At 43.6% G+C, this 26,015-nt stretch overlaps 2 protein-coding genes across 2 annotated transcripts in view; one reads left to right on the top strand and one right to left on the bottom strand.

The window, feature by feature from the left end:
• The window catches only part of adamts14 (ADAM metallopeptidase with thrombospondin type 1 motif, 14), a 68,807-nt gene extending 48,212 nt beyond the window's left edge, over nt 1-20,595 (top strand). The window contains exons 12-22 of the mRNA XM_076298117.1: nt 1,665-1,837; nt 2,934-3,067; nt 5,695-5,818; nt 6,898-6,978; nt 8,529-8,692; nt 9,053-9,218; nt 9,839-9,971; nt 11,347-11,554; nt 15,440-15,569; nt 17,105-17,203; nt 17,888-20,595. Of these exons, the coding sequence (XP_076154232.1) occupies nt 1,665-1,837; nt 2,934-3,067; nt 5,695-5,818; nt 6,898-6,978; nt 8,529-8,692; nt 9,053-9,218; nt 9,839-9,971; nt 11,347-11,554; nt 15,440-15,569; nt 17,105-17,203; nt 17,888-18,540 (2,065 nt within the window). The 3' untranslated portion in view covers nt 18,541-20,595. The remainder of the gene's footprint in view (nt 1-1,664; nt 1,838-2,933; nt 3,068-5,694; nt 5,819-6,897; nt 6,979-8,528; nt 8,693-9,052; nt 9,219-9,838; nt 9,972-11,346; nt 11,555-15,439; nt 15,570-17,104; nt 17,204-17,887) is intronic.
• A 772-nt stretch (nt 20,596-21,367) lies between these two features.
• On the bottom strand, nt 21,368-25,122 carry star2 (steroidogenic acute regulatory protein 2). The gene is made up of 7 exons (XM_076298749.1): nt 25,059-25,122; nt 24,517-24,632; nt 24,271-24,414; nt 23,798-23,956; nt 22,780-22,964; nt 22,351-22,444; nt 21,368-21,562 (listed from the first exon to the last, which is right to left on the bottom strand). The coding sequence occupies exons 1-7, from the start codon at nt 25,120-25,122 to the stop codon at nt 21,368-21,370; spliced, it is 957 nt and encodes a 318-aa protein (XP_076154864.1).
• Nucleotides 25,123-26,015: the final 893 nt, after the last annotated feature.

The raw sequence follows: 26,015 nt of genomic DNA, 5'->3' as shown, positions 1-26,015 counted from the left end.
CACACACACACACACACACACACACACACGCGCAGGTAGCATGTAAACATATATGTGCTCATGTAACCGAGGTCGTAATTCGTCCGCCGCTCACGGCCCTCGATCCCGCCACCTCCACACACACCGGCATGGGAGTCAAACGCTCTAACCACTGAGCTAAAAGCCCAGGCTCCCAACTCAGCGGTTAGAAGCGTTCTGAAGGTTAGGGGTGTGAGGATTTACATGGGCAACTAGCATGCTAGCTCAGTTCGCCTCCGTTACACTCACCCACGCACACACACACACACACACACGCACACACACACACACACATAGCACACATTCACAGACTGTACATGTACAAACATGCACACACACACAAGTACAAACACAAACACACATGTAGCATGTAAACATGCTATATGAGCTCACTCACACACATACACACACACACACACACACACACACACACACACACACACACACACACACACACACACACACACACACACATACTGTAGCATGCATCTATGTACGGCACATGTACACACACACATACACACACTTGCAGGCAGTGCAACAATCTTCAGCACACACACATACACATGTTTCCGTCCACATGTACAGACATACAAATTCATGTGTCCTCATACATGCATACCCTCACAGACATGTGCACTCACACGCACATGTACACACACACACACACACACACATGTGCACACACACACAAAGACACACTCACAGACATGTGCACTCACACGCACATGTATACACACACACACATACACACATACACACATACACATACATACATACATACACACACACACACACACACACACACACACACACACACACACACACACACACACACTTGCAATCGTGCATGCATGCAAGCACACACAGTTACACAGTTACACACACACACACAACACATTATGTAACATTTTCTGTGGAGGTCCAGCAAACCTTTTGGCATCAAATCAAACCTAAGCCAATCACACATAAATGACAGTCTCTGCTAAATGCAATCAAGCCACAGACAGCCCATTTCTAATCCTCACCAAATAGTAGGCAAGGCATAATGCAGTCGTTTTAGAGAAGTCACTGTCCTACTGTTATTATATAACCAAGCAAATGCAAATATTAAACTTTTGGAGCTACATTTGCTCTATGGAAGTGATCTGTGATGGTAGTCAAAGTCCCTCTGCAAGCTGGCTACCCATAGTGATAATTGCTCTTTCTGAACATGTTTGTGCAATTTTCTTGTTTTTGTTATGTTCTTTATCCAAGTAACTTTGTCCTCACATTGGCTATATATTTGTACATGTGCAGGTGTACAGTATGTCTATATTTCTCTCTATGTGTGTGTGTGTGTTTTAAAAAAATATGCACATATCTATTCACATTCACATATCTATTCTTGCAACCACCTTTCTTTTTTTTTTCTGGTCTTTGAATTGTGTGTGTGTGTGTGTGTGTGTGTGTGTGTGTGTGTGTGTGTGTGTGTGTGTGTGTGACCACATTTTGTAACCATGCACATTCTCTCCCCACACCTTTGTTATTGTTGCATAACCCCCTGTCATTATGCAAGTCTTTGCATTATGCAAGTCATTATGCTAGACACAGTTTGTAACCACACACATTCTCTGCCCTCATATGTGTGTGTCCACCTTCGGCAGTCCTGCATACGGTGGCCGTGACTGCCCTGGCTCCACCTTCGACTACCAGATATGCAACCCAGAGGACTGCGCTGGCCCCTACGAGGACTTCCGTGCCCAGCAGTGTGTCCAGCGCAGCAACAAGTACCACAACAACGTCAAGCACACCTGGTTGCCTTACGAGCATCCGGACGGTGAGGACCCCCTAGTCCTATCCCACCTTGGGAAATGGGCAGGTAATGGGAGTCCTTTCCCATTACCTGCCCATTTCCCTGCCGTCCTCTCAACTGACCGGTCAAGGCTCTATGCCGGTGTCCTGTCGAGTTATCCTACCTTGTGGAAACGTCCTCCCATTCTAAATAGGGAGAGTTCTAGAATCTTTGGTGTATTGTACATGAGCATTAAAGGACCAGTATGTAGGAAATAATGGAAAATAAATTGTAACCATTCCAAAAATGATCACCATATGTTGTCAGAGAGTAAGGAAACACGATGAATTAAAGTAATGGCTTATTTGACAACATTACTATAACCTGTAAAACCCCGTAAAACCCATGAAAAAAAATGAGTTACGGGGCGGAATATCTTGGAATTCTCGTTTATGTTTTAAATGATTAATTCTAGAATAGCATATTAATAATTTCCTAAATTAAAACAAGAAACAAATTAAGTGGACATCGGAGGAGCTTCCTGAGAAGGCGACGTCTTCGTCAAACGAAAAATATCAAGTCTGACGCAGAGCTGGCCATATTTCTCCACAACAGGTAGCCTAGGCTAAACTTCATCTGTATCGCTAACTTCAGCTAAATATGTTACGTTGGTTAGAGAGGTATTTTTTGTTTTCACTGTTTCCGTAATGTGTAGCTGTGTCATGGTTGGAGAAACGTTAAAGCAGCTGCAGGTCAACTAACGTTAGCTAAGTCTTCATTACATCTGGCAACCCAGAAGAGGCTCGCGTCTGGTAGTCTTGAGAACGTTCACCAGTGTTTTGATTTTGGCCTACAGAACGTTCGGTAACAATCCTACAAATCGCTCCTTTAATGCTGTCACCTAACCTTATCGTCAAGACAACTGTGATTGAACATCACAGCTAGGAAAATAAAGACAATAAATAGCTATTAGTAGTAAATAACTATTAATGATATCTTTAATACATAGTGGAGTTAGTAAAACTTAGCCAAAAAGGCTGTGGGAAAACAAAATGGTCCATCAGTCCTCTTGATGGAATCGTGTGTTCAAGCTTGTGCTCCTGTGTGTGTGTGTGCGTGTGCGTGTGTGTCCCTCCTCCAGAGGCCCATAAGTGTGAGCTGAGCTGCCGCTCTAAGGAGACGGGTGAGGTGGTGTTCATGAACCAGGTGATGCACGACGGCACACGCTGCAGCTACACCGATCCCTTCAGCGTCTGCGCCCGCGGGGAGTGTTTGGTATGTGTCACACACTATCTCTCTCTCTCTCTCTCTCTCTCTCTCTCTCTCTCTCTCTCTCTCTCTCTCTCTCTCTCTTTCTCTCTCTCTCACACACACACACACACACACTCTTTCTCTCTCTCTCTCTTTCTGTCTCTCACACACATACACATATACACTCACACGGCCTCTCTTTCTCTCTCTCTCTCTCTCTCTCTCACACATACATTTACATACAAGTAAACATAAATAATTACCCCATCCATAGTTAAAGTTATATCCACAGAGGTTCTTAAATAGGTTCTTTCATGTTATTAAATTATAATACTAACCTAACTGGTGAACCATTGAGCAGAAAGGAATACATTGCTCATGAACTCACTTGCGGGCTGAAACTTATATACCGTAGTACATATATTATACAGCACAGCCAGCATAGGGAGCATGCAGTGTCAAACGTGCTGCAGCAATAATGAATAAATGGACACATAATATAATATAATATAATATAATATAATATAATATAATACATGATACGAGTAAATACAAGTGACCTGTAGAGCATATTGTGCGCTCTGATTTTTTTCCGGTACGCTAAGCTGCTGCTGACAGACTACAAATAGCACGTAACAAGATGTACCATTAAATGTGTTTATGAAAGAGCAGAACAATTAGTCAAGTCAACTTTACTTATATAGCCCATTTCACACACAGAGGTCATAATAAATAATAAAAAAAATAAAACATAAAACACACAGGGTAAAATCATTTAAAAATAAAGAATAATTAATAAGCAAAAACTGCACACTGCCCTCTCCCCACATACACAGCACACTATCCCATCTCCCCTGTCATCCCCCCAACACACACACCAAGACCCCTGGCAGTTGGGTTAGCCCCTTGAGCCGTGGATCTGCCCAAGGTTTCTTCCTTGGTAAGGGAGTTTTTTCTTGCCCCTGTTGCTCTTGGGTGCTCCTTGTTGGTGCCCCACCCCCAATCCCAATCCTCCCCCACCTTTCTTATGCAGCCCTTGCCACTTCTACTAATCTACTAAACCCCTCTTCTACTGCACTTTTTACCCCTCCCCCCCATAAATGCACAAATAGGCTGACACCAGACATAATTTCACTGCATTTCTTACTTCCAGTAACTATATGCATGTGACAATAAACTTCCTTGTATCCTTGTATCTTGTAAAAGACAAGGTAGAATTCAAGGTAGATTCAGAATTTGTAACTCACCACCGTTAGCAGAAAGCATCTGAGAACAGTTTGGTCTTAAGTCTAGATTTAAAACTGGCTACAGTTGGGGCCTTTTTGATGTCATCCGAAAGTTGGTTCCAGAGCTGAGCCGCATAGCAGCTAAAAGCTGCTTCACCATGTTTAGTTCTAACAGTAGGTTTTACTAACATGTTTTCACCTGGGACCTGAGAGGACGAGAAGGTGCTGAAGCATGTCTGATAGGTATTTAGGTCCTGGTCCATTTACTGATTTATAAACAAACAGTTGCCTAGTGCTTTAAAGTCAATTCTGTGACTTACTTGAATGAAGAATGGCAACATGTCATGGCTAAATATAAATTACAGGGAACATACACACACACACACACACATTAACTCAAACATATGTCAAAGGTAAATATGTTTATACATTTATCAGAGAGTATAAATTATATGTATTTATATGTAAGTTGAATTAAACACATTGCCATGACCACACACCATGAAAAAAAGAATGACAGTGAAAGATTGACAGTGAAGTCTTGAGCCTTCGAGTCAGACATTCTGGTCTTGTTTACAAGGGACCACCAGATCTCATTAGAGCTTTTTAAGTCATGAAGTTATTTAGGGCGAGTACTTAATGAAAGTCAATGACGGTTTAGGACATTATCAATGCCCCACTGCGGAGCAGACATTAAAAGGGACATTCAACCGTCATCAACACTACAGTATGCACTTTGTCATAATTCCATATTCAGCTTCAATATTGTAATCACTCAACATGTTCATAAAAATATGCATACTTTCTCTCACACACATGCATATTAACTTTCTCTCTCTCTCTCTCTCTCTCTCTCTCACACACACACACACACACACACATGCTCTCTTTCATTCACATACTCTGATTTATTTCTCTGTGAAATCACACCACGGCCCTTGAGTAGAGGGGGAGAAAATTGCCTCAAGTTGCGAGCTTTAAAATCGAAGGCTGATTTCGACCGCAGCCAAGTTTCACCCTCTGTCTGTCATTGTGTTCCTCAGTGTGGTCTCACAAAGGGCAGCCAGAAAAAAAGGTTTTGAGTAATGTTGCCAGGCAACATTTTTGAGCCATGTTGTCCACACACTCTTCTATAGACAATTATTTCCTCTGGAGATCTGTATTTATCCGTTGCCAACTCTTCATGAGCATTCAATCAGAACACTAGGAAATGGAGTTGTGAAAAAAGTTATCATGTGTACCATCATCATCATCATCACCTTACGGCTTATGTGCAAATCCTGGGCAGTTAACATGGTGATTAGAAAATGGCTGCCTTACCTGCTCTCTCTCTCTCTCTCTCTCTCTCTCTCTCTCTCTCTCTCTCTCTCTCTCTCTGTCTTTCTCTCTCTCTCTCTCTGTCTCTCTCTTTCTCTGTTTTCTCAGCATGTGGGCTGTGATAAAGAGGTGGGCTCCTACAAACAAGAGGACAAATGTGGCGTGTGCAGTGGGGACAACTCGCATTGCCGAACCGTCAAGCTCACGCTCACCAAGACCCCCAAGAAAACAGGTAACGGTAACAACCCACAACGTGAATGTCCACAGGTCTCAGGTAGTGATGCTGCCTAGTGATGATACCTAAAAAAAGGTGTGCTTGGAGCAGGGGACCAGGTACTAAAAAAGGGAATGTGGTACAGGGAGACAGAAGCAGCACTTAGAACCTCTGTCTAGAACAACTAGAACATCTAGATCAACGATTTTATAGCAGAGCTACTCTGCCTAGCAAATGTAACCTATCAATGGCATTGTTGTTTAGCTGAATGCTAAATGCTAGCGCTCATTAGCCTACTTATTCACTGATTGCTCATTGTGAAATCAGTGATAGGACTCGTGTGACTTGTGTCGTGGCAGACTAGTTAAAACGCAGCTCTCATAATCAAGAACATTGATTTAAACCAAAGGTGGTTCCACCGCACCAATCATGTGGAGAGGGTGAAGGAGCACACACACAAACCCTCATCAAACGTTAGTCTTTGCTATTGATTTAAACCAATTTGTTGAAATGTATTATCTAATTGGCATCTAAGCAGGAAAGTGTTGTATGTGAGTGCGCATTGCACAGCCATGGCTTTTGATTTGCCAAATGGCCTGACAGTAGTTAGATTACCTATTAGCGCTTTCAGACTGAGAGGAAATCCGCTTGGGTAGGGGAGAGGCATAACATGCTGTGGGAAGGTCCATTATTAGTAGCATCTTGTTCATTTTGAGTCAGCCTCTATTCTCCTATTCTCATTTTCTCTGTCACTGTAGCCCACAATTTGCCATCCTTTTATATTTATGATGGAGAGAAAAGAGCAGGGTCCAACAGTGCTTTTGTGTTTGTGTGTGTGTGTGTGTGTGTGTGTGTGTGTGTGTATCTGTGTGTATCTGTGTGTGTGTGTGTGTGTGTGTTTGTGTGTCTGCATGTGTGTATCTGTGTGTGTGTGTGTGTGCAGTTATAGCAATGCCAATAAGCGTGTCTGTGATGAAATGCTACTCGTGCGTGTGTGCCAATAACTGTCTCTTTGATGATATACTATGGTCACTCTTCCTTGCACCTTTCACATATCCTTTCCACCCCCCTCTCTCTCTGTCACCTCTCGGCGTCAGGCATGCTGAAAATGTTTGACATCCCAGTGGGAGCACGTCACATCCTTATCGAGGAGAACGAGACCTCCCCACACATAATTGGTGAGTTTGAACAGGGGAATGGGTGACGGTGGTGGGCAGGCAGAGATGAGGCATCATGTATAATCTACAGAACTGCCCATCCGTTGACACCAATTAGCTTTGAAGATCGTCAGCCGAGCCTTACACTTTCACAGGGAGTTATACAGCTTTTCTCTGTAATATTCCATTCCATCTCATTGTGCCTGAAAGGGGAAAGGGGAGAAAGGCAAGGAAAGGCAAGGAAAAGGCAAAGACAAGAAAGATCTGTGATCTTTTTGTGGCACGGTTTTGACAGTGATGGACTGTTTTGGACCCACGACTGCCCCTAATTCGGTGAGGCCACTGTAGCAATGTTGGGCTCATTATTTTGATATGTGTCAAATGTAGCCTTTATTTGTAGATCATGAGAAACAGCCCAGAATATAACTGGGGTTTCGGGGCCTTACAGGACATTGCATAAAAAGGCAAGGGTGTGTGTGTTTGTGTATAGTCTGTATATAGTATGTGCATAGCCTGTTGCTATCACTTCACAGACCTTACACGATCACACCAATCACCCCAAATCACCCCGCGTCAAATAATGTTACATTTCTCACTGCTTAGTTGCACAATGAAACCGTCCTTGAATCAATATTTATCCAGCCCAGAGGCTACACTGGTGCAGGGTTAATGTTAAGGTATGTGCTGCAGAATCCATAGTGTCCCTGTGCTACCCTGGTGCAGGGTTAATGTTAAGGTATCAGGGTTCCCACGGGTCATGGAATTTCTGGAATATCATGGAATTTTGGAAAGTCTATTCCAGACATGGAAAGTCAGGGAATTTTATAATTTTTGAGCAAAGTCATAGAATATCAGGGAATTTTGTTGTAGCAGTTTAACATTTACTTGCCAAAATACATTAATACAAATATTTCCACGCAGAACTGGTAATTTGCTTTACTGCTTCCTTGAGTATCCCAACTTTGATTATTCAATGCCCATTTATTCATCTCTCACTCTAAAAAGTAAAATATTCTTTAACGCTATACGTTAGTAAATAGTAAAGTCATGGAAATTCTTTTTTTTTTTGTCAGGGAAAAGTCATGGAATTTTACATTTGACTTAGAGTGGGAACCCTGAGGTATTCGCTGCAGAATCCATAGTGTCCCTGTGCTGCTCTGGTGCAGGGTTAATGTTTAGGTATGAGCTGCAGAATCCATAGTGTCCCTGTGTGCCAGCTCCTCTGAGGATGGCCAGCGTCCATTTCCTTCGAAGCTGAGGAGCAGTGGCATTAATGCGGAACCTCAGGAATGGACTTCAGATTTCACAGTGCGCTCTCCATCCTGCCGGTACTCCTGGAGGAGTTCCTGTGAACTGGCTCACCTTTCCACTGTCCCTCGTCTTGGAGCCAAGGAGCTTTAGCGCCGGCAGCTTGTTTTGCATTTCGCTCTCGCAAAGACTGAAGGGCTATGCAATAGAACAAGATTGAAGGGGCATGCAATAGGTTTATTTTACATCATGGATTGCATTTTCACTGTCTCTCTCCCTCTCTCTCTCTCTCTCTCTCTCTGTTTTTTTTTTACTCCTGGAAGCTGTGAAAAATCAGGTGACGGGCAACTTCATCCTGAACTCCAAGGGTGATGAAGTGAAGTCCAAGACGTTCATTGAGGATGGACTTGAGTGGGAGTATTCTGTCGGCACCGGCAAGGAGTCTTTGAAAACCATTGGGCCTCTCAATGAAGGCATTGTTGTGCTTGTAAGAAACTAAATACACTAACTAAATACACATACTCCATTATGAAGTAGTGCATTTCATAGGCAGTTTAATATCACAGATAAATCTCTAAACAAGTCGAGTGTTGATTTTGATATTGTTGATATTGTGTGTGTGTGTGTGTGTGTGTGTGTGTGTGTGTGTTAAGCCTACTGTGCTCGGGATGATATTACACATCTCTGTCTTTATTGTGTTTACTGGGCAAACGTGTGAAGGTGTTTCGGGCGTTTCAGTAATAGCTATAGATCTCTGTTGTGTGAATGTTTGTGTGTGTGTGTGTGTGTGTGTGTGTGTGTGTAGTTGTAGACCTCTGTTGACAGACATATTTGTATCTGTGCTCAGGTGGTCCCTCAGGAGGAGGAGGCTAAGATCAGCCTGACCTACACGTACATCATACACGAGGACCTGGTGCCTGTCATCACCAATAACAACGTACTGCTGGCCGAACTGGACACGTACGAATGGGCACTGAAGAGCTGGTCACAGTGCTCCAAACCCTGTGGAGGAGGTTGGTGACTGTGTGTGTGTGTGTGTGAGTGTGTGTGTGAGTGTGAGTGTGAGTGCAGTGTTTCCTATACATTGACTTATTTGTGGAGGCCCTCCACAATATCAATATTGACCACCACACAATGATTTTCCTGGTTGTACTAAATTGTGCTTAAATCTGGTTAGAATCATAACCATACTGCACTAATTTGTTAAAAACTGTTGCATTCAGGTTAATTCTGCAAACCTACCACCACAAATAAAATTTAATTCTGTGGGAAACACTGGAGTGTGAGTGTGTGTGTGTGTGTGTGTGTGTGTGTGTGTGTGTGTGTGTGTGCATGATTGTCTGTGTGTATGTGTGTGTGCACGTGTACATACGCGTGTTTGTGTGTGTGTGGGTGTGTCTGTATGTGCATGCGTGTTTGTCTCTCTCTCTCTCTCTGTCTGTCTGTGTGTGTGTGTGTGTGTGTGTGCATGTTTGCGTGTGTGAATGTGTGTGTGTGCAATCTGTGCTGTGTGTGTGTTGTGTGCGAGTGTATAATGACCACTCTCTCCTCATTTATTAGAATTGCTATTTTTGTGTCCCTTGTAATTAACCATGCCTATTCATCCATGGTCATCTTGTGAACCGTTCGTCAGGTGTCCAGTACACTAAGTACGGCTGCAGAAGGAAAAGCGACAGCCGACTGGTGCACCGCAACTTCTGTGAGCTGGGCAAGAAACCCAAGCCCATACGGAAACGCTGCAATGTCCAGGAATGCAGTCAGCCTAAGTGAGTCCAGCACCACGGTCATCTCATCTCCAGGCAGAAAGTGCTTGGACGGGGTGTATTTATTGCATAACACAAACGTGTGTTTAACTGTCTGAGTGCGATATTTTTGGCCCTGTTAGGTATTTAAATGCAACCTGTCCAAAAATATGTGTTTAGTGATAGTTTATTCATTTTTTTACATTTTCTTGACTCTGAAACATGTGAAGCAGTAATTGAGAAATGACAGACACAAAGAAATTAGACAAATAGATGCAGGAAAAGCTAGGCCACATTCTCCTTTACTGATCGTAATTAATTATGATCCTAATCTTTACAATTATACTGTCATATCTTTATGGATATAGAAGTTAGATATAGAAGTTATTGGAACGTCACCCTATTTCCGGCCTTTTACATGTATGTGTCATTTAATATTCATTTCTATACAAACCAAGAAGGCGGATTCCTAAAGAAACACAAGCACAGACCCCATAATGTGTCTAAATTACCTATGTACTGTACCAAAAATGAAATTTTACCGTGACTCAAAGAGCTGCAAACAGTGTTGTAACGCTGCGTGTACAAATCCGCTTGGTGCTTCAGTGGAATTTTGACTTTGCAACAAGAATTCTTGATGTAAGCGTTGATGTGCCGAGTGAGTGGGCGGAAATAAGACATCCACTAGCCCAGCACCAAACTCCGAGCACGGTAAACAAAATCGGATTTTTAAGGCAGTAAATGCTCCCGTTAAGAAACAACCCAGATTTTGTTCAAATCTACACACCTATGGCTACTAAAAAATGTATGGTTAATTTATCAAATGTTATTTTGAGGTATTAAAAAACATCTTTCTTTTAGAATTTTCGAACAAAAGGGGCGAAAGTTGGTGCTTTTACGATACTTTTCTTTCTGACAGCAAGCATGGCTTAATGCACCTTTTAAAAAACTGTAGGCTGAGAATCACACACTAGTCACCCATAAGCTACCACACTTGTCATACATCAGGGTAAAGTGGATTATTTATACATCTTGTAGTGTATTTTTACTCTTTCCATCCATTTGACATTGTATGTGTGTGTGTGTGTGTGTGTGTGTGTGTGTGTGTGTTTGTCTCTCTTTCTGTGTGTTCAGTTCAGTTAACTTTATTTTCCCAAAGGGAAGCTTGTCTCGCAGTCATGTACACATAAATAGCACAAGATACACAAAGACACAAGATGGGAAAAAAGACACAGGTTAATATAAGTTAAGAAAGTTAAGAAACTGTCTTATCAATCTATTTTTCTGACAGATGGTCATGTTTGATTTATTGGTTGGTTTATGTGTGTGTGTGTGTGTGTGTGTGTGTGTGTGTGTGTGTGTGTGTGTGTGTGTGTGTGTGTGTGTGTGTGTGTTTCAGGTGGGTGGTTGAGGAGTGGAGCCCCTGCAGTAAGACCTGTGGGAAGGCAGGTTACCAGTCCCGAGTGGTGACGTGCACGCAGGCCCTGCTCAACGGCACCAGTCGCAGCGTCCACACCAAGTACTGCGCCGAGGAGCGGCCCGAAGCTCGCCGCGCGTGCAACATCTCCGCCTGCCCCGCACCCTGGAGGACCGGCGCCTGGTCACAGGTAAGGGTCCTCCCCATAGCACACACACACACACACACATGTACGCACACTAACACACACACAAACATACACATACGCACGTGCACACTTAGACATACATACATAAACACACACATAAAGAGAGACAGACAGAGAGCCACACACACACACACACACACACACACACACACACATATAAACATATACGTACTCACACACAAACATATACATACTCACACACACATACGCACACACACACACATACTCACACACACACACGCACGCACACACACACACACATACACACAAACACGCACGCACACACACACACACACACACACATACACACACACACACACACACGCACGCACACACACACACACACACACGCATACACAAACTAAGTACTGGTGTGTTTAACTGTCTAAGTGTGATACTTTTGACCTTTAACTTTTTGATGTTTGGCCGTTTGGCATTTAAATGCAACCTGGCCAAACTAAATGCGTATTTGGTGCCAGTTCATTGTTATTCTTTGGTTTACATTTTCTTGTCTCTGAAATATCTGAAGCAGTAATTAAGAAATGACAGACACAAAGAAATTAGACAAATAGATGCAAGAAAAGCTAGGCCACCTTCTCCTATAATGATCGTAATTATGATCCTAATCTTTAGAATTATACTGTCATATCTTTTTGGATATAGAAGTTAGATAAAGAAGTTACTTTTCTTTCTGACAGCAAAAATGGCTTAATGCACCTTTTAAAAGACTGTAGGCTGAGAATCACTCACTTGTCACCCATTAGCCACTATACTTGTCATGCATCAGGGTAAAGTGGAATTTATAAGTCTTATAGTGTATTTTTAGGGCAGCCGTGGCCTACTGGTTAGCGCTTCGGACTTGTAACCGGAGGGTTGCCGGTTCAAACCCCGACCAGTAGGCACAGCTGAAGTGCCCTTGAGCAAGGCACCTAACCCCTCACTGCTCCCCGAGCGCCGCTGTTGTTGCAGGCAGCTCACTGTGCCGGGATTAGTGTGTGCTTCACCTCACTGTGTGTTCACTGTGTGCTGTGATCACTAATTCATGGATTGGGATAAATGCAGAGACCAAATTTCCCTCACCGGATCAAAAGAGTACTGTATATATACTTATACTTTTACTCTTTCCATCCATGCATGTTTTTTTCAGGACAGTGAAGAGTGACAGGAAGTAAGTGGGAGAGAGAGAGTTGTCCTTAGTATGTTCTTAGTATGTGTTGTGGTTATATGACTTTATATACAGACATTTAAGCAACACAACGACCAGAAGACTGGCAGCCTTAACCCTTAACCCCCTACAAGCACGCCATATGGCAACTGTGGCAAGGAAAAACTCCAGGAAGAAACCTTGAGCAGAACCTGACTTAATAGGGGGAGCCCATCTGCTTCTACATGCACACACGCAAACAAACTCTCTCTCTCTCTCTCTCTCTCTCACACACACACACGAACACACACACACACACACACACATACACACACGGATCTCTCTCTCCCCCTAACTTGGTTATCTCAGCTTCAGCTCCACCAGTGCTCCCTTCACTCCCTCTCCACTCATTTCTCCTTTTCCCCCTCTCCCTCCGTCCCTCTCTCCCTCCATTTTCACTCACCCCCTCCATTCTTCTTGTAACTCCTCTTACCTGTAACAGATTTAGAAGCAGCAGAAGGTACATTGCTCTTTATAATGATGCCATGATCTGTGCTCGATATGGAGGTTACTTAGGGCCGCCGGTGACATGTGTTGTTCTATATTTGCCGGTACCAGTTCTGTTAAATAAAGTACAGGTTTAAGATGCATTCCGTGCTTATTAGTTGTACTAGTTGTCATCACGGTCGCCATGAAAAGGAGGAGTTCTATTGTGCATGAGAGATTCTATACGTTCTGGCTTTCATTGTCTGTCCTCCCATCCGTATCATCGTTTCTTCCATCTGCCCATAATCTCCAGCTGTACATGCATACATAATAACAGTGCTTTACAGTCAGGGGAGGGACAGAAGTGTAGGCTATGTACTGTATAAGGATGGCTTCACTAATTCACGCAGATCCTTTTCGTTCGCTCTTTACAAGGTGCTCTTCTTTTCAAACAGCAGTGCGATTGTTTAGTCGTTAGGCACAAAAAAGGATTCGGCAAGTGCAGCAGTGAAGTGCAGCAGTGCTTGTGTGTGTGATCCATTCGTGTGTGTGTGTGTATCCATTTGTGCATAGCCTTTGTGTTGAGTGGAAGTGCGATTTCAATCCAATCATGCACTGCATGTGAAATCTTCTGGAAGGATTGCAGCCATGGATACTGCCAAAGCCAAAGTTCACATGACGTTTTATCTGATGCTCTTATCCTCCACCGACTCCCCACCCAGGGTTGTGTCCTCGCACCGCTCCTGTTTGTTTTCTACACACGAGTGACAGTGAAATTTATGAAGGCAGACATGCTGATGACACTGTGACAGCAAAATACAGCATGGCTCCACTCTTTCCTGGACATAAATATGTTCAAATCCAAGGAGATGATGATTCATTTTAGAAAGCAGCCCCCTGCTGTTATTAACTCATTGAGTGCCAAAAACGTAATATTACGTTTTTCCTTCCCATGCGTTGAGTACCAAAAACGTAATATTACGTTTTTAGCTTTTTTTTTTAATTACGAAACTAGACACTCTAACACACCTTATATGTGATTTTGGGAACTCTGTGATGAATGGAAATGAAATATATGACGATCGAAAACTCATGAAAACGCAAGATCTGGACATTTTATCTGGACGTTTGATCTTAACTCGGCTTTTGATGGTTGCCGCTTTGTTTCAAATCAGTCACTGATTAGCCTATCAGTGACATGCACGCTAGGTCAAAATCAGGTAATTTATTTTCGTGGGTTTATCACTAGGTGGCAGGTCTCGTTAGATCTCTTCCCAGAAACACTTCTCAGGTGCTGAAGGGAGAAATGAAAAAGTCGAAGAAAAACATATTGCAGCAGGTGCGTTTTCGCCAGACAACGCTGGATGAGTCCACCTTTCTACTAAGATAAGATGACTCTGACCACGACAGGTCAAAAACATTACAAGGAGTGACTGAACACCGTGCTGAGGAGGGAGTTCCATCTCCACCACGAGCCGGGCCTAGCGGAGTGGGTGGTAGGCCGAGTCGCGCTTGCAAGAGGGCACGCCCTTGCCAGAGTGCCGAATATGTCGGTGATAGTGACTCATAAAAGACGGAATATCTCCATTTATAGAAAAAAAACAGGGATTTTGATGAAAACTAGCCACTGTTTAGCTTGGGATTTCTCAGGAACAGAGGCGTGTAGAAATACACGGTTTGCACCTTTCAAACGAGCCATTGTACGTGTTCATAGCTATAACATAGAATATGCTGTGGCTGTACAAAAATCATCAACAATGGTCTAGATTGCTGGCACTCTAGGACAAAGCTTCCGAAAACAGCTTGGCATTCAATGAGTTAATGGTCTGACTGTTCAAGGTGTTATTGTCTAGGGACAACAATCGAAAGCCAGTTAACCTTTGAACCGCTTACTGATGTAGTCTGTGCAAAAGCCCACCAGTTCATGCACTTTCATTGGATATTAATATTGACCCCACTTGAAAATATGGAAATGTTTTATCCTTGTTTATTGAGTTTTTTTAACCTGTTTTATTTGCTGGTTTGGGTCAAATACCAGCAAATATTTGGTGTGGTGTATGCATAGCTGTTCTCTAAGAGCTTGTTTCTAACTGCTAGCTGAGCAACTAATTGCTCCTTGGAGATAATAAAGACGTGTTGTGTCCACTGGTCCTCATATGATCTCTCATGTGTGTATGTGTATTTGTGTGTGTGTGTGTGTGTGTGTGTGTGTGTGTGTGTGTGTGTTTCTCCTACAGTGCTCGGTCACCTGTGGTGAAGGCATTCAGCAAAGGCAGGTTGTTTGCCGTGCCATGGACAACAGCAGTGGTCAGTGTGAGGGAGAAAAGCCAGAAACCGTCCTCATATGCAAACTAGCCCCTTGTCCAGGTAAAGGAAATGAAAAAAGAGAAAGAAAAGTGTGACATTGTTCTCACCCCATCACCGCCATTTCATTTACCATTTAATTGGTGGGAGAGTGGAGATAATTTGGCCCTGAATGGTTAGTCCTTTTTGCCTCCCAGCGGCTGCAAAGAATCAAATACAGTTCCTGGAATCTGAGCAGCAGTGTTTTTATGAATCAAATACAAGTTCTGTATTGTGTATAGCGTTTTGTGACAATCAAATATAATCCTTAGAATCTACAGAGTATCTTGGTGTGTGTCTGTATGTGAATACTAACAGTTGTTTGCAATTATTAAACAATACTTCTTTTTTTTCTCTATGGGATCTGAAAAGGAAAATAAATGTTTCCCTGAAATGATAAAGAAAGAGACAGTACTATGTGTTTAAAACGGGATGTACAACAAGAGGGGTGAGATAATTTTATGCACAGTCAAAATGAAAAGTTGAACAAAATAAAAGAATGATTATACATTATTTAAAATCATATCAGCCTAATAAAAGCCAAAGCAATAACACTAGAGCAGAACTTTGTCAATAGATTTTGTTCATTAAAAAAAGCCTAGGAGACAGAAAGGCATGCAAAGCTTACATCTGGTTGCTGTGGTGGGCTAATAACAACATTCAGGAACCTGTCTGAGAATTCTGTTTATTGTTTGAAATGAAGTCCCCGTCCTTTCTCATTAGGGGCAGGTGGGAAATGTTTCTCATTACTTTCTGTTATAATTGTGGAATTTTAGCATCTAGCCTGTGCAGATGTGACAGTGAAATTTCCTTGTTGAAAATGCTTGTCCTTTTTTGGATACATCTTCAACTCCAGACATGCCGTGCCACATTGTTCTACAGTGCAGTGCCCCATTGCCAAATAAGCAAATCTAAATGTCTAGTGTTGGGGCAGCCGTGGCCTACTGGTTAGCGCTTCGGACTTGTAACCGGAGGGTTGCCGGTTCGAACCCCGACCAGTAGGAATGGCTGAAGTGCCCTTGAGCAAGGCACCTAACCCCATTACTGCTCCCCGAGTGCCGTTGTAGCAGGCAGCTCACTGCGTCGGGATTAGTGTGTGCTTCACCTCACTGTGTGTTCACTGTGTCCTGAGTGTGTTTCACTAATTCCAAATTTCACTAAGACCAAATTTCCCTCACAGGATCAAAAGAGTATAATATATGCTTATACTTATATACTTAGTGTGTATTAAAACAATGACATTGTAGGAGCTGACAAGGTTGAAAGGAATGGGGTAGTCTGTGACACTAAACATGGCTGGGCTATGACAGAAGGTCTTATGTTATGTTTAAATGTTATACCCTGTACCATTTATGTTAGCGGCCAAAATTACTTTACACCTCTATTCATTTTCACCTTTACCATAAGCATAGTTACTGTACACTGTGCTTGAATAATACACACAAACAACCTTGTTTGAAATCATATTCATACTATTCATACTTCTTAGTATTTGTTCAATGGCAAGCTGTGCCTAGATGGACTTGGGTTAAAATCACTGTTTTCGTCCACATTGACAGGCCAATCTTCACTTCCGTCACCCACAACTGTTGTGGTGGAGAACGGGACCTCAAGTGACTCAGATGCTGATGATAACAACCCCATCAACAAAATCTCCAGTATGTTGACCACCTACCAACTGTTCCTGTCAAAGCAGCAGGGCTGAAGTTAAATCAGGCCACCACTAGGACAACAACATGAGCTGTGGAGTAGGCTTTTGTGTGTGTGTTTGTGTGTTTGTGTGAGTGTGTGTGTGTTTGTGTGTGTGTGTGTGTGTGTGTGTGTGTGTGTGTGTGTGTGTGTGTGTGCATGTGTGTGGGTGTATTCCCAGGGCTAATTTTTTTTAAGGGTGGAAAGAGTGTGTGGTTAAAAGGAAGGACTTGAAGTACACCTCCGGTCATGGCAGGTGGTCAAAGAAGAGAATAGACAGAGAGAATTCTGCCACACTGCTCCTCCCTTGATAAAAGTTTCATGTTCTCACAGAAAGGTGATGTTTCGAGGAGAGCTTGCCAGCCCAAATCATATTTCTCTCCTAGGGAGAACTTTTTTTTTTTGATTCTAGAAATTGCCTGTCACCTCTTGCTCCATGGTCAATATTGTTGTTTTCATGATTCACTAGATTCAACAATAGACTGTGATAAGCTAGACAGGTGAAATGTCGAGTGTGGGTCAGTGTCTGTGATGGTATGTGTGTAGGTGTGTGTGTGAGGGTAACGTAGAGAGGTGTGTGTACTTGTGGTGATTAGAGTCTGTGTTTACCCTTGTAATTGTCACCCTTGCCCCCCCCTTCTGTGTTTGTGCAGACGAACCATGCCTGGGCGACAAATCCATTTTCTGCCAGATGGAAGTACTAGCGCGTTACTGCTCCATCCCAGGCTACAACAAACTCTGCTGTGAGTCCTGCAGTAAGAGGGCCATGGGCCCTGCCAGCACCGGCGCCACCACCACCACCCAGACGCCCAACCTGGACACTGCCGTCCCCAACCCACGCTACAGCGTCACTGCCCCCACCCACTCCAGCGCCATCGTTCCAACTCCAGACGCCACGACGGCCTCGACCGTCGTCAGCACCTCCACGCCAGCCCCGGTGCGAACCACCAAGACGCCCGCGAGGAGACCACGCGCCACAGTGCAAGGCCAAACCCCATCGCCGCCTCCCAGTCCGCAGGCAGCGTCCATCTCTCCCAAGGAAAACGCTACTACGCCTCTGCCCTCAACCCCACCCCTGGAGCCCCCCACCAGTCAGAACCAAGCCCAGGCCCAGGCGCCCTCTAGCTCTGGGCCCCCTCTACCTCTGGACCCCACTGGACCCCCAGTTCAGTCTACCACCACCCATCCCAGCGGAGAGGATGGCAACAGCACTTTAGGCGCCCAGGAGGCCAGTCAGGCGAGGAGGAGGGACAGTGTGGAATCGGAGAGGCCCCTGACGCAAAGGACCTTGCCAATGGAGACCTGAGCAGCTGCTTTTTACAATAATAGTCAGTTTTTTTTTTGTTTTTTTTTTGTTTATGTTTGTTTGTTTGTTTGTTTGTTCATCGGCTCACTGTCTCTACATGGTTCCTGGTGAACACACTCTCTCGTCTCATCTCATCACTCTTTACCAGTGGACATAAACCCGGAATGGTTACCTCAGTTCCTATACAAACATACATACACTTACACACACAAACACACACACAAACACACACACACACACACACACACACACACACAACGACTCACAGATCATAGACATGTCAATATTCAAATGCACATAGTAATTTACATCATATGCACACACACATGCCTGCAACCATAGAGAAATCACTATGCATCTGCACAGCATTGACCTACCTTCTCTGCTTAAAATAACAAATGGAAGTAGACAAAATATTTGGAAAATGGTGCTAACTCTAAAGCAACTCGTGACATTTAAAAGAACCAAAATGCAGTGACTGCATCATGACTGCTTCCAACCTTTGTTGTTGATGTCTGCCTGCTCAACTGGTATCTATCCAAGTGCATCAGAACTACTAATTTTGATTTGCTTTATGAACAAACACATTGGTGACCCTTGGCTGACTTAGTCAGGCCATGCTTATTGGATGAGGGTGTCACTGCCATTGTGCATCTCCCTCAGGTGCTGTTGAAGTGTGACAAGCCATCCACCCTCTTCAGTGTGATGGTCCTCACAAAGCCCTAAGTCCTCACAATCCCAATGTGTGTGTATGTGTGTGTGTGTGTATGTATGTGTGTGTGTGTGTGGGTGTGGGTGTAAGTGTGTTTGTGTGTGTGTGTGTGTGTGTGTGTCTGATAAGCACACATTATGTTACAAATGCATGCACATTGCTTTTGTGAAACTCACATATGCTTTAAATGAAAACAGAAAAAATGAAAAAAAAGAAAGAAAAAAAATCTGATATTTTTTTAAACTGATATATTTTTCAAGCAAATATTGTATATAGTGTAAATTTCAAGTAGTGGATATAAAATTAACATCCAGCTGTGTAATGTAAAGTATATTTACAAATGGGGAAATACAGAGACGCTGAGACGCTGTCTTGTGGAATGTTGTCAATCCCAGTGTCATGGCAATAACTGTGGCATTATTTCATTCCTCTTCGTGCAGTTTAACCACCTATGTGTATTGTATAGTTCTTGTATATACATGAGAGCTTTAAGTGTTAATATTTATTATTTTTTTTTGAAGGTAGGAAGATACATTCTAAAAAAATTTACATGTTGAGAACTAAACTAAAAAATTGAGAACTAAAGAGAAGATATTTCAAACTCCATACGCCAAAAATGAGTGCATATGTTACTGTCTGTGAAGCCAGGGGCATTGAAAATGTTCTTTAATATGGACAGGAGTTTAATACGGACATGGAGTTCTCGTAAGGACCCGAGTCACACAGACCCATAATGAATCGCTCTAACATCATTCATCAAATTTACAGTTACTCTTGCAAGTTATGATTAAAACACTTTTAATTGTGCACAGCGGCCCTCATTACAGGCATACTCAGTCTATGCATCGACGCTCTCATGGAGATGGCTCATAGTGAAACACTGGCCTGTCAATGTCATCTCAGCAACATCCGCACACAGAGAGGATTCTGCAGTATGTGCAGTGGACCATTACGTTGTGCTAACTGAAAGCTGCATGCATTATGAAACCCTTCAAATAAGTATATATATACTGGAATATATATATAGTAGCTACAGTTTACTAAAGAGAGACCTTCACACGGGCACTGTGTGAAGTGTCTTTTACAGAGGGCATTGTTGAACTGAGTTTCTGAGTTTAACTTGACAATGAGAATTTAGTGTGTGAGGCTTTGTTTATGTTGACAGCTATTAGGCTTCTTAATGAGATATTATGTCTGTTCCTCGGCGACTTGAGAACGATCTGTTGTCATGGTAATTCCATCACTTCAAACGTGCACTAGCATTCTGTGAAAAAAGTTTTTTTTTTTTTTTTTTTTAAGTTTGTTCCTGTGTAAGAAGGCTCAGACACAGCCATGCATTTTCAGTCCTGGCACAAGTGAATTTAACATGATAAATGTTGAAAAAAAAGATTAAAGTTATGTTTATGAAATGAAAAACACATTTTCCATTTGTCTTGATTATGCTAAAAAAATGAAAGAATAAATGAGAACAGACTTCCTTTTACCCTTATTTTCTTTATTAAATATTTTAACTCTCTACCCCCATATTGGGCTTCAGGGGCAGCTTTTAATTCCAGTGTCAATATGTTGTTAGCCATATATTACACATTCACTTTTAAGTGTTCTACAGTATCATTACTGTCCTACTATTTGTAATGCCCCATGTGCTAGTTGGTTAGTGCGGTGCATAGCTGCACAGTGCTTTGAAGCACACGCTTTATCAGACAGGTTTCAATACGTGGGTGCAAGCCTAGATTCATTGTGATCTCAGACTGTGAGTCCCCGGCCCCTGTTATTGTTCAAAATACAGACTGGGTCTACACTGTACCTGTCTAGTCAAATATATAATGCAGGCAGGTTAGGCAGACTCTGAAACCCCATTATGAGTGTAGAAAATAGCTCAACGCAAGGTTGGAGTTGGAGCCGTGCTGATGGCACCCCTATAGGGCGCTGGCATTCAGAAGGCAGGGGGCTCCCACAGACGGCTGGCATTAGGAGGTTAGTCCTGATATGACAGGTGCCATTTTGCAGTGTGTGGCATCCCAGCGGAGTGGGGCGTCCCCGCCTGCAGTGCCACTGGGTAGAGAGGCGAGGGGATGTTTTTTCGAAGGAGGTCTCCCCAGGGGAGAGGAAGTGCTACAGCGCTGCTCCAATTCTGCCCGCCGTTCCGAAGCGCCACTCATCTCCGAGCTCAACGTTGACACTGCGCCGCCGCTCCCGCCGAGGTGCCGTCACGCCAGACGCCTCGGCCAGACGCTGGCGCAGGTATCTGGTGAAGTCCACCTGTGCTCGTGGCAACGCTTGATTGACAATCGACTTTGGCAGCCAGCCCTGCGTAAAGGAAATGGAACAGTGTCTCTTAGAATAACAGCAAGAGGCCTGTCAGGCATGGGAATCTGATATGATGCCTCATATATCAAGAGATATATACCAGTAACCAAAATATGGTGAACCGATATGCAAGATGAGGGAAATAAACTACCAATATCTGTGATTTTAGTGCACAGGCACTGAGATGGCATAGCATGTGTGGTCATACTCATTTGGAGGACATGACATGGAGATTAATGTCAGGCAGTTTTGTAGCATGGCTGTATTTTAAAATGAAATATTCTTCCAGGATGGTGAATTGTGTTTCTAGTGGCTGTGTGCACAGCTTACACAATTATTGGATGCATTTACATGTGTATATTAAGACAGCAGATGGTATCTCCCATTCACACACACACACACACACACACCTTATCAGTGCTTGCTTGCAATCCTACCAAATGTCCTTGGCAACTGTAATCTAGCACCATACCAGGTCAGGGACATGTACAGTAACACTAACATACAGTATGTGCATGTAGGCCTACGTGTTTGAGAATAAAGTGTCTGTCAATCATAAAAATGATTGTTCCGTAGTCTGTGCTTCTTGAGACGAAATGCAAAATGAAGAGTTGGAGTTGGAGGTGGGTTTTGTGTCAACAGGAAGACAGGCTTTTTTTTACCTTCACGTCCATGTTGAGAAGCCATGTTAGGCTTTTTTTTACCTTCACGTCCATGTTGAGAAGCCATGTTAGGCTTTTTTTTACCTTCACGTCCATGTTGAGAAGCCATGTTAGGCTTTTTTTTACCTTCACGTCCATGTTGAGAAGCCATGTTAGGCGGCTCCTGCCTGTTCCGCTATCTGCAGCCTCCAGGATGATACACGTCGGACCGTCTTCAGCCCTGTTTAGAGTGGGGGCAAAAATACTTGAATCAATTCCTTAGTTCTGAGACATAAAAATAATCTTTTGTGGATCTCTAGAGCTAAAAATAGCACGCTCTCTGGGTTGCAGTATATGTAGGCTTACCTATATACTACATCATCCACACATCCACACAGCAGTAAATTCTCCTCACCAATATTTCTCTTCCTAAATTAATTCATCAATCTAATCCATCTTTCATTCGAGTCTCCTTGTTTCTTTTCCCCTTCCAATACCTGAAAGACCATACCACCATGCTGTGTGTGAAGACTATAATATACTTTTGAAGAGTTTGAGGCATCAAAGCAATCTCACCTGACAAAGCCATTTTGAGGAGGCAGCGATTCCAGTTGAGTGGCAGCTCCTGCCAGACAAATACGCGAATCCTCTCGGCTACAGTGCCTGACACTCAGAAAGTCCCTCTGGCCAATCAGATTGCCTGCCGTCTCGGCAGACACCTCATGTGTCACCATGGTTTCGGCATTGATCTGCCGCAGGATCTACGGGGGAGCAGGAAAGCATATTTACACATAATCATCACGCGAGTAATTCATTCCAAACCGGGCCCAATCGAGAGGAGTTGGCGAATTCTGAGGATGATGACCAGTAAGTGCAAATGACCCCTCTAGATCTCTCAATCAGATTCAATCAAAGGCAGTGGCATAGTTTCCTGCTTGCAAAGCACACTTTGCTTTGCTTTGAAGCACACGCTTTATCAGACATGTTTCAATACGTGGGTGCAAGCCTAGATTCATTGTGATCTCAGACTGCGAGTGCCTGGCACCTGTTATTGTTCAAAATACAGACTGGGTGACTCTGCACAAGGATACAAGGAAGTTTATTGTCACATGCATATAGTTACTGGAAGTAAGAAATGCAGTGAAATTATGTCTGGTGTCAGCCTATTTGTGCATTTATGGGGGGGGGGGGGGGGGGTAAAAAGTGCAGTAGAAGAGGGGTTTAGTAGATTAAGTGGCAAGGGCTGCATAAGAAAGGTGGGGGAGGATTGGGATGGGGGGGGGCACCAACAAGGAGCACCCAAGAGCAAATATGTATACCTGTGTAGTCAAATATCTAAAACAGGCAAGTAGGCAGACTCTGAAACCCCATTATGAGTGTAGAAAATAGCTCAACGCAAGGCATGCAAAGCATTAGGCTGGTCACCCAACACATATAGACCCTTTCAACAATAAAAACAAAAACAATGCTTGAAGAATGCTTCTATTTGGTTCCCAATCTACTTCCTCTGCATTAAGATAACATGGAATGTTAAGTCTTGTGGGGCCAACTATGATGCTGATAATGGAACTCTCTTGAAAGGGTCTATACTCACTTTAATGCGACCGATGCTGGGGTTCCATGAGCTCATGTCCTCCACTTTGACAAACAGGATGTCGTGCAACTCCTCAGGACTGGCGTCCAACTCTGCCTCCAGACGAAACACTCTCTTCGCCCCCGGCAAAACCTTGCTGTAAACAATCAAGCCATTCTCCTGCAAACAGATTGCAATGAATGAATGAATGAATGAATGAATGAATTAAATAATAAAATGTCATTGAAACCTTTATTTGGCCGGATGTTTTTACTTGTGTGAGTCACACTTTAGTGCATGTATTCTTAACACTGTAAGTCTTCACTACAGAACCCATGGCCTTAGAGTTATTAGTATATGAAAGACAGAAATATATTGTTAATGATGTTGTTGTCTTTGTTGTTGTTGGTGTTGTTGTTGTTATTGTTATTGTTACTGTTATTGTTGTTAATGTTGTTGTTATTGTCGCTGTTGTCGTTGTTGTTGGCAGTCACCTCGGAGATCTCCATCTCTGTTTTCCATCCTCTTTGGTCCTCCAAGATGGCGAGAGCGGTCTTCAGCGCCTCCTGGCCCTGCTGCACCAGTGCCAGTTCCTCCTCCTGCAGGCTCGGCCGCCTCTCACCTCGGCCACGCGGCGCCTCTGGAACAAACAAGTGAGGACAGGTCAGAGAGGGCGCCTACGGACAGGGCCACTGATTGGATCATGGGAGGCGTGCGGTACAGCACTCACCACAGGCCGCCGGCCGACATGGCCACGGCAAGCCAGGCGGCCACCAACTAGGATGGCCGGCCTGGATGCCCGTCTGGTGGTGAGCCAGTTTACGTCCAACTGCTGCGATGGTGGTGCGCTGCAGTCCTGCAACCAAGAGCACTAGATAAACACTACTGTCTCCTTATCTGTCTCCAGATCTGTTCACTGAAGTGTGATTTCTCTCATGTGCTCCAAACAAATGGAGAGCCACAAATAGATTTCAATAGACTTCATTAAAAAAAAACATCAGATCCGAGATTGCTTGAAGAGGAGCATTCTATTTAAGCGTTCATGCAGTTATTTGAATGCATTGCAAGCCTCACAACTTAAACAGGTCACATCACATGTCTAGCTTCACCATGCAGGACAACTAACTGACATACACCCTTACAATCTAATTTGGTAGTGACTAACACATCCTTTCCAGAAATCGAAATCGAATCCACAAATCGAAAACCAAACCATCTCACATCGAAAGTCTCACAAGTGAATCCCTAATTGCACAGCTGTGCGTCGGGCGTCTGTCCTTACCTGCCCTGCCTCTGGAGAGAGGGTACGTAATACCACAGCTGAGCTTCACCACGGCAGGCAACATGACTGCAGGGCGCAAAGAAGGCGAGGCGGCGAGGAGATAGCGCCCACACCCCGGCTTTATACGCCCGCTGTGAAGGACGGCACCGAGGAGATAAGAGCCCAGGGCTCCAGGTGGGCATGGGGCCGAGGCCCACTCCCAAGGTCTCCGCGGCGGAGGGCTCCGAGAGGAGTTATGGTCACATGGAGGGGGGGAAAGGAGAGAAAGAGAGGGAGAGAGAGAGAGGGAAAGAGAAATAGATGGCATCTGAAGCATCCTGCAAATTTGATCCCTGTAGAGCTAATGTGACCTGACTTGACTGAGGTGCACACATTGGCAGATCTTCACTAATATGCTCTGTACTGTATAATCTCCAGATGGCCTTAAGAATTTAGTTTATTCATTTTTTTTTATGCAATGGTGACAATTTGTTCAGTGGGAAAGAGAAAATAAACAAAAAGATGAATTCATTTGCAAGGCATCCAGCAGCTTTAGGAAAAAACAAACATAAACTCATTAATAGGCCACATAGATTACAGCAGCTGCAATAGTCCAGTGTTTAGCTTTCATCATTTCAAACCATGGGGTCGTTATAGTGCTCATAGGGCTGTTTCCTGCGCCAGCAAAGCTATTGCAGTTCACTAATGGCTTGCAAGCCCTGTGGGGAATAAATGCATTTGATTCACAGAGCTTGCAACCCTTGTGTGACGTGTTCTAGTTGGTTCTAATGATACTCATTGCCAAATCACTGCACACTGTAAGAACAACCATCTTCATAACAGCCAGTATGAAGCCATTCTTCCAATTATCATTAGGCTTATGTCATGTGGTTTGACCATCATGTGGAATGACCTTTTTTCTATGACATTCCATTGGCATCGCATCAGTGCATACATGGTGATCGTAGCATAGAAAAT

The sequence above is a fragment of the Alosa pseudoharengus genome, unplaced genomic scaffold, assembly GCF_046254945.1.
Source record: "Alosa pseudoharengus isolate Yale_2024_CS ecotype anadromous, Long Island Sound unplaced genomic scaffold, YU_APseudo_1.1 YU_APseudo_1.1_scf_21, whole genome shotgun sequence".
Taxonomy (NCBI): Eukaryota; Metazoa; Chordata; class Actinopteri; order Clupeiformes; family Clupeidae; genus Alosa; species Alosa pseudoharengus.
This window is presented reverse-complemented; position numbering and strand designations above follow the sequence as displayed.

Excerpts from the sequence above, each read along its gene's own strand:
- star2 (XM_076298749.1), bottom strand. The coding sequence starts at position 25,122 with ATGTTGCCTGCCGTGGTGAAGCTCAGCTGTGGTATTACGTACCCTCTC. Across the intron at positions 22,965-23,797 it reads CCAGCATCGGTCGCATTAAA|ATCCTGCGGCAGATCAATGC; the intron begins GTGAGTATAGAC and ends GCTCCCCCGTAG. Across the intron at positions 22,445-22,779 it reads CCTCAAAATGGCTTTGTCAG|GGCTGAAGACGGTCCGACGT; the intron begins GTGAGATTGCTT and ends CACTCTAAACAG.